The sequence below is a fragment of the Salmo salar genome, unplaced genomic scaffold, assembly GCF_905237065.1.
Source record: "Salmo salar unplaced genomic scaffold, Ssal_v3.1, whole genome shotgun sequence".
NCBI classification, from domain to species: Eukaryota; Metazoa; Chordata; class Actinopteri; order Salmoniformes; family Salmonidae; genus Salmo; species Salmo salar.
Window position 1 is genome coordinate 4,692 of NW_025550404.1, and position 8,681 is coordinate 13,372.

General features: G+C 40.6%; 1 protein-coding gene and 1 pseudogene across 1 annotated transcript; both read right to left on the minus strand.

The window, feature by feature from the left end:
- Nucleotides 1–903: 903 nt before the first annotated feature.
- On the minus strand, nucleotides 904–4,352 carry LOC123739372 (serine/arginine repetitive matrix protein 2-like; the record flags this gene model as incomplete). Its single annotated transcript, XM_045713742.1, is given in 3 exon segments — nucleotides 904–1,020; nucleotides 3,869–3,907; nucleotides 4,104–4,352. Coding segments are annotated over 3 exon segments (362 nt in total), but the record flags the coding sequence as incomplete, so codon positions are not given.
- A 10-nt stretch (nucleotides 4,353–4,362) lies between these two features.
- On the minus strand, nucleotides 4,363–8,426 carry LOC123739371 (serine/arginine-rich splicing factor 7-like; annotated as a pseudogene).
- Between the last annotated feature and the right edge of the window lie 255 nt (nucleotides 8,427–8,681).

Genomic DNA, 8,681 nt, shown 5'->3' on the forward strand with positions numbered 1-8,681 from the left:
TCGAATCCCAGAGCTGCAATGTAAAACTCTGTCATTCTGCCCCTGAACAAGGCAGCTGAATAGCCACCACTAGTCAGCTCCCCCACCATGGACATCTCTCTCTCCTGCTCCCCTTATGGTCATTCCACCCCACCAACAGCGTTTACTCTGCCTCCATCCCAATGGACACTTATTCAACACTGCCTCAGTTGTTTATTATGTATAGTGTTATTTATAATGTAGTGTTATTTATATAGTTCATTTTATAACCATTTTCATTATTTTATTTCACTAGTCCTGCATGTTGGAGCGCAAAGCCTAATATTTTCATTGTACCCTGCAATCACACCTGCAACCCTGTATGTGCCCATAAAACAATGAAACAATTGCACAAGAAATTGTTTACACCTCAATTCACCGCATAATCTAATCACCAACAAAAAAAATTACCCACCCATCTAGCGTATTTTGTTTTGCCGACATTTAACAATTTTAGGGTTTTCTTGTTTATCCAACAGGTACTTTACTCACAAAAATAGTTGAATGGAAACTTGGTTATTGGCATACATTCAACATATAGCAATTACCAGGTCTTCTAGTCAGATTGTAGATTAGGTCTACTTTAAACCGTGCCAAAGTCCTGTATTATTCTCCCAAGGAATAGATTTCACCAGTAAGCTGCCTCTGCCATGACAGTACAGCCTTGGGTGCAATATAGGTTGATTTTCAACATTGATGACAACCACTTAGAAGGGGCAGTGGCGAGACTACACAAAATGAAAGTACCACTTACAATCAATTTTTTATCAGTCATTACTTTCAGTTGCATAATCTGTCTCAGTAAGAGCTGGACGATGGGCCTCTACCATGTTGAAAGACCACCTCAATACTGACTATCGTGTATGTGAGCCTTACCTTGCTGCTCTGCGCACTGGACTTCTGGACGACCTGCGCACTGGACTTCTGGACGACCTGCGCACTGGACTTCTGGACGACCTGCGCACTGGACTTCTGGACTTGGAACGTGCTGGGGACCCAGATCTACTGTGCAAAGACAATACCCTCAGCGTCATCATGTCATCTATTCAAAAGCTGCTCTATCCACTATAAGCAAACTAAGGGTAGGGTGCCTATAGTGCCTTCAAACCCCTTGACTTTATCCACTTTGTGTTACAGCCTGAATTGAATATGGATAAAATTGCGATTGTATCTCTGACCTACACACAATACCCCATGTCAAAGTGGAATCATGTTTTTATTATTAATAAAAAATTCAAGTATTGAGTCAATAGGTATTCAACCCTGTTAATGGCAAGCCTAAATAGGTTCTTAAAAAAAAGTGGTTAACAATTCACATAATATATTGCATGGACTCACTGTGAAATAATAGTGTTAACCATTTCTCTTAAATGACTACCTCAGCTGTAAAAAAATATATATATATATATATATATATATATATATATATATATATATATAATAGCATAGAATTTTAAACAGATTCAACCACAAAGACCAAGGAGTCTTTCCAATACCTCGCAAAGGGCACCTATTGGTAGATGGACAATGTTAAAAAATAAAAAATAAAGCAGACATTGAATAACCCGTTGAGCATGGAGAAGTCCTTAATTACACTTTAGATGGTGTATCAATACACCCAGTCACTACAAAGATACATGCGGCCTTCCTAACTTAGTTGACAGAGAGGAAGGAAACCACTCAGGGATTTCACCATGATGCCAAACAGTTGAGTTTTATGGTTGTGATAGGCAAAAACTGAGGATGGATCAACAACATTGTAGTTACTCCACAATACTATCCTAATGGACAGTGAAAAGGAAGCCTACACAAAATAAAAATATTCCAAAACATGCATCATGTAAACCTGTTGGGGCTAGGGGGCAGTATTTTCACGGCTGGATAAAAAAACGTACCCGATTTAATCTGGTTACTACTCCTGCCCAGTAACTAGAATATGCATATAATTATTGGCTTTGGATAGAAAACACTCCAAAGTTTCTAAAACTGTTTGAATGGTGTCTGTGAGTATAACAGAACTCAAATGGCAGGTCAAAACCTGAGAGATTCCTTTACAGGAAGTGGCCTGTCTGACCATTTCTTGAACTTCTTTGCCATCTCTATCTTTTACAAAGGATCTCTGCTCTAACGTGACACTTCCTACGTCTTCCATGGGCGCTCAGAGCCCGGGAAAAACCTGAATGTCGTCATCCCAGCCCCAGGCTGAAACACATTATCGCCTTTCTCAAGTGGCCGATCAAGGGACTGTGGGCTTAGGCGCGTGCCCCTGGCCGCCCCCGTCTTTGTGATTTTTCCTCTGTTTGCGAAAAGGAGATTCCCGGTCGGAATATTATCGCTTTTTTACAAGATAAATTGCATAAAAACTGATTTTAAACAGCGGTTGACATGCTTCGAAGTATGGTAATAAAATATTTAGACATTTTTTGTCACGAATTGCGCCATGCGCACAACCCTGATTTACCATTTCGGATAGTGTCTGGGACGACGAACAAAACGCCGCTATTCGGATATAACGATGGATTATTTTGGACCAAACCAACATTTGTTATTGAAGTAGCAGTCCTGGGAGTGCATTCTGACGAAGAACAGGAAAGGTAAGACCATTTTTCTTATAGTAAATCTGATTTTGGTGAAGGCTAAACTTGCCGGGTGTCTAAATAGCTAGCCCGTGATGGCTGGGCTATGTACTTAGAATATTGCAAAATGTGCTTTCACCGAAAAGCTATTTTAAAATCGGACATATCGAGTGCATAGAGGAGTTCTGTATCTATAATTCTTAAAATAATTGTTATGCTTTTTGTGAACGTTTATCGTGAGTAATTTAGTAAATTCACCGGATGTTTGCGGGGGTATGCTAGTTCTGAACATCACATGCTAATGTAAAAAGCTGTTTTTTATATAAATATGAACTTGATTGAACAAAACATGCATGTATTGTATAACATAATGTCCTAGGTGTGTCATCTGATGAAGATCAAAGGTTAGTGCTGCCTTTAGCTGTCTTCTGGGTTTTTGTGACATTATATGCTAGCTTGAAAAATGGGTGTCTGATTATTTCTGGCTTGGTACTCTGCTGACATAATCTAAATGTTTTGCTTTCGCTGTAAAGCCTTTTTGAAAATCGGACAGTGTGGTTAGATAAAGGAGAGTCTTGTCTTTAAAATGCTGTGAAATAGTCATGTTTGAAAAATTGAAGTTTTTGTATTTTTGAGGAATTTGTAATTCGCGCCACGCCTATCATTGGATATTGGAGCAGGTGTTCCGCTAGCGGAACGTCTAGATGTAAGAGGTTAACAAGACGAAATTGAATGTTCTAGTTTTTACTTAAAATCGGCTTGTAAGCCTTAAATGGCTGTCCAGCAATGATCAACAACCAACCTGACAGTTTATTTGCCCAGAAAGACTCAGCTGTAATCACTGCCAAAGGTGATTCTAAAATGTATTGACTCAAGGGGTTGAATACTTATGCATTAGCATTTTTTAACAATGTGATAAACTTCGTTGCTCCTTGTTGAAACAAGCAAATGAGTCTTCAGTTACCTAGGCAGCACCCCTACAATGCAGCAGCACACAGAGATATAATTAATAGAACAGGCTTGGAACCTCAAACCTTGGTAATCAAATTCTGCTAGTGTACCCACAAGTTCCTTCCACTTTGACAGAGTATTGTCTAGATCGTTGACAAAAAAAGGACAATTAAATACATTTTAATCCCACAACGTAGAACAATCAATGGGTGTGAACACTTCCTGAAGGCAGTGTAGTTGGGATGATAGCTACAAAGTAAGTCAGAAAAAAAATACAATGAGAAAAATATGTTCACCAATTACTGCAGTAGATTAAGTCTTACCTGCTTCTGCGCTTTGAGTATGATGGGGATTTATAACGCCTGCTGGAGGGAGATAAGGGAACTCATAAAGCTATTAATAGCAATTAAGAGAACATTAATCTGAATCAGTCAGGTCGGTCTCTTCGAATTTCAGAATCTTCGAGTTCGGCTAGAACAATAAGTGATCAAATAAAGAGACAAAGTCTTTCAAAAGATAGTTAACTTGCAGGGGTCCTTTTGTGACAGAGCCACTCACCGGTCGCGGCCGTTGCTTCGGCTGCGTGAGCGTGTAACGCCTTCCCCTGGATCTTGACCGTGAGCGGGACCTGGGAGAGGATCATTGCTCAAATATGTGCAGTAGAAAGGTGTAGCATTTAAAGACAAGTATGTATGATGCCTCCACAAAAAGTACATTCTCTTGGAGCCACCATGTCGTTGAATGTCATTCAACAAAAGTGACATTCCAATAACAGTGTAAGTGACATTCTTGAGAAGACAGCCTCTACACTGTACCTGCTGCGGCGGCCACCCCCTCTTGCTAAAGCGATAGCAGTCATATGCATAATGGCCATTCTCGCCACATTGGTAGCAGCGGTCGTTGGGGTCGAAGTGCCGGCGGCTGGGGCGGTCGTGGCGCGACTTGCGAGACATACCCGTTGACAACTCCACTCTTATGCGGGCACCACAGAGCACTCTGAAACATGACAATGGTTTAAGAATAGATGGCATTTTGGGGCATACAATTGAGAAAAAAATTATAATCTGAAAAAATAGTTGAAGTTTAAGTGTCATAGATTGAGCCTATGAATCCACTCCATACTGTGCTGCTGCTGTATGCAATTCAACCGCACGTGTACTCACTTGCCGTCCATGCCCTTCGTCGCATCCTCAGCATCTCTGGGATCTTCATACTCGACAAAGGCAAAACCAGGTGGGTTCCTGGCCACCCAGACACTGCGCAAAGGTCCATAGTAGTTGAACGCCCGCTCCAACTCCCCCTTGGCAGCACCGTTGCCTAGGTCACCTACATATACCTTGCAGTCAGTGTTGCGCGAGGAGCTTCGTGATGAGGAGTAGGACATCTTAAAATCTGAAACCAGATAGAGGAGTGGCAAACAGACCTTGAAGCACCATGCAGATCTTCAGAACTAGTATGGCCTTTTGAAGTGGGTAGGAAATAATCACCAACTCATCATTTTATGAAAAGATTGAATTTATCCTGAAGCTCATGTTATGGGGAACACCCTGTCAACAATGAAATAGTTTCAACACAAGCTACAAAGAGGCGAAATCAAAGTGAGCTAGCTAGCTATAACATTAAAGGGAAACCGCACTTGGCCTCTTATTAAATAAAAAACAAATGAATGTGTGGCTGCAGACAGCCCGATGTCTGCTGATTTAGATTTGGTTAATTAAGAAATGCAGTGTGTTTGTTTGATGAGTGCGTGTTCGCAGGTGGCATGAGTTGCTGGTGTGCAACCGTGGCCAAGTTGGTTTTACTTTGAATCGCTGGGGCTAGTCAGGGACCGTCAATAAATTATACAGTAAATTATAATATTCTCATGTTGCACACCTTTTAGTTCTCAAACGCTTTCAATATTTGTATAAGAATTTCTGCAATTTACAGTTGGTTTGAGGTTAAGTCATTGAAATTTGGAGCTATCTGGAATGTTATTGTCCCATGTACACTAATTTACCAATGGCCCCTAACTAGCCCCATAAGGATATGCAAAGTCAACCCAAATTTACCACAGAAATTACAGTTTAGCGGTCTAAGGCACTGCATCTCAGTGCTAGAGGCATCACTTCAGACAACCTCGTTTGAATCCAGGCTGTATCACAACTGCCGTGATTGGGAATCCCATAGGGCGGCGCACAATTGGCCCAGCGTCATCCGGGTTTAGCCGGTGTAGGCCTTCATTGTAAATAATTTGTTCTCAACTGACTTGCCTAGTTAAATAAAGGTCACACACACTAAATTGATCACTATTTGTGTGCCGCCAGCAGGTTTGAAAAGTATGTCACGGGTGAAAATGTATTGGTCGCGGGTTTTTGAGCTACGTCAAAATTGCTGTGCGGCCATCATGGCATCGAATTATTATTTATTTTATCTGTGCCCTGCTGCTGCTGACTATCAGGCAGTCGGTTGCTGAGAATGAGTTGTGCTGTGTGTGTTGAGCACAGTCATTGGAGTTGAGAAGGCGCTGCAGCAGAGTCAAGAGCGCGAGAAGAGCAGCACAAGACGCTTCCTGACCGCCCACAGTCCTACCAATCATTAATAGAGCCTACACAGCAGGGGAGAAAAAATGAGAAATAATCAACCAACAGTTCCAAAGAGAGGCTTGAATATTGTGCTCTCTCTGGGTATGCTATATAGTCGGGGACGGTCCAAACAGACTCAAGGACAGCCCTGGGACGATAGATCCAAAATTCATACAACTAGGCCTACTGTACATAAAAATACATTTAAAAAAGCAATGAGGCTGATGCAACAGATGAGAACGTTTAGCTTAAAATGTTGACACCAACTATTATTTCTTCACATTACAAGCACAGCAATGTGCACACAGGAGTAGGCGATGGACAAATGTTCCTAAATGCAAAAGGCACCGCACACACGTGTAATTTCAATGTGGCAGAGATTAAAATACCCATTCAAAATTTTGAAAGAGGGGAGATCTACAGATGCAACAAGGGTTGCTAATATGACTAGGATTGTGAATGCCAACTGCCTTCACTCAGATTGCAAAGTGGGTGATGTGCACCGGCCTTTCTTTCAGCTTGTGACCATTTGATCTGAAGAACCTCTGCCTCAATTACATCAACAGAACCAAGACTTCAGACATTAATGTTAATTATCCTACATTATAATTGTAAAACATGACCGTGTAGCCTATATGTATGTAATTAAAAGTCTCAAGTTTGGTTACATTTCTGGCGCATCCCTCGCGTAAGCGTCGCTGTGGACATGAGGCTGTACATAGCCAATAACGCATAAAACCTGGGCTATACTTTTACATGTAGACTAATAGTGTACATTTATGCAAAATAGATTTAAGTATTACTCCAATGTTGTAATTTTTAGGGGCAATCTTTTTACATTTCAATTGCTGGCTCAGTTGACAGACCCATTTATCAATTTCAGTAGTAGGCTACCAGTAAACATTTTTTAATTTGGTACTGGTCATCTTCAGTGTGGGAAGATTTAAATTGCACTTTGGGATGATGGTGAAAAAAGTTTGCCTCAAACCCTGTATGTAGCACTAGCTAGCCAACATTGGCTAGAATGTTGAAGCCGGGAGAGAGAGGAACAGATTAACTTCATTACTGGCTATACAATTGTCGTAGTAGTGACTGAATAATAGTATAATAAAACTTGGTGTACTGGACTCACGATGGAAAGGAAAGAGATCCATCTAGCTCCAGAAGGATTATGACTGGAGAATTTTTTTTATTTTTTTTAAATCAAGCTGCCTACAGCCACACATGAATGTAAAACGCTTTATTTAATAAAAGCAAACTTTTGGGGCTTTTATATTTTTATACTCCAATTTAAAAATCGATTTTAAAGCAATGTGCCTTGTTACACCATTTCACAATGTTTTCTTAAACCATTCCCTATAATCACTAATATAGTTCAGATTAAATAATGTATGTGACGAACCAATATCAGAAAGTGCGAAATGCTGAGTACAAGGTAAATCCATTTTACCAGTTGTATTAGGACTGTCATTATGGAGACACATTATGGATAAATGTGGGAAGTCCTCTCCAGCAGCGAAAAATGTTGGCCTAGTTCTCAGGCCTTGTGGGCGGACTTTGAGTAACTAGCTAGTCAGCCAGACATGTACTTTTTGGTAACTACATAACGTTAACTAACAACTGTAGCTAATGTTTTACAAGTAGAAGTAATTAGTTGCTACCGGTAAATGTGTAATTAAGCCGAGACCAACGCATTCAATTAGCTCGCTTGCTAGCAACAGTGTGTGCCGTCCAAAAAAGTGCGCGTACTGCGCTTGTTAGAAAGGATAGGCCGCACATTGATTTCATACGGCTTTGTTCACCAAATAAGGCTATACAAGTAGGATAAATATCACAATATAAACACAGACTGCTTTAAATTCACCCAAAGTATGTTGATTTCCCTAAATTTGATTTAAAACAATTCGTCGAAAACGCAGCTTGGACCACCACATTCAATGGCTGCCATACTCACTTGATGCAGATTGCTATGCTAACACTAGCCGCCTCAACTCAGCGAGTGAATGAACACCGTTTCCCGGTTGGCCTCAGTCAGACGTCAGCTGAAAACACGAGTAAGAAAATGTGATTCTTTTTACGAGTTTATACATTTAATTAATGTCGTCTCCATTTCCATAGCATAGTTACAAATCAAGCCGGGCACTCACCTTTTCCAGGTCTACCTTTCCCGTATTGACCTAGCTGTTAGCTCTTCACACAGAGCAGCAGCACGTTTTACAGATAACCCAGGGAAGGAAATACCGCCAGCCTTCCCTGGCCAACCGGAGAGCGCTTCTTCTTTCGGTTTCAAGGAGGAGGGATTTCCTCAATAGTAACGTCCCATTGGTTCCTACAAATACTATGCACGGTTTCAACTTGATGGTGCAGATACAAACTCAAAATTGGTGTAAAAATTCATGAAAAATAATAAAAAATTGGAACTAGTGACGACTACTAGTCATGGTAAATACACCCGACACATCACACGTCAATTATACATTAACTTTGAATGGACTATTCAACAAGTAAAAAAAAAAAGACTAAAATAAACAGGTGGATGAATGAATGAAACATTTTACACAATTGGGTCTGG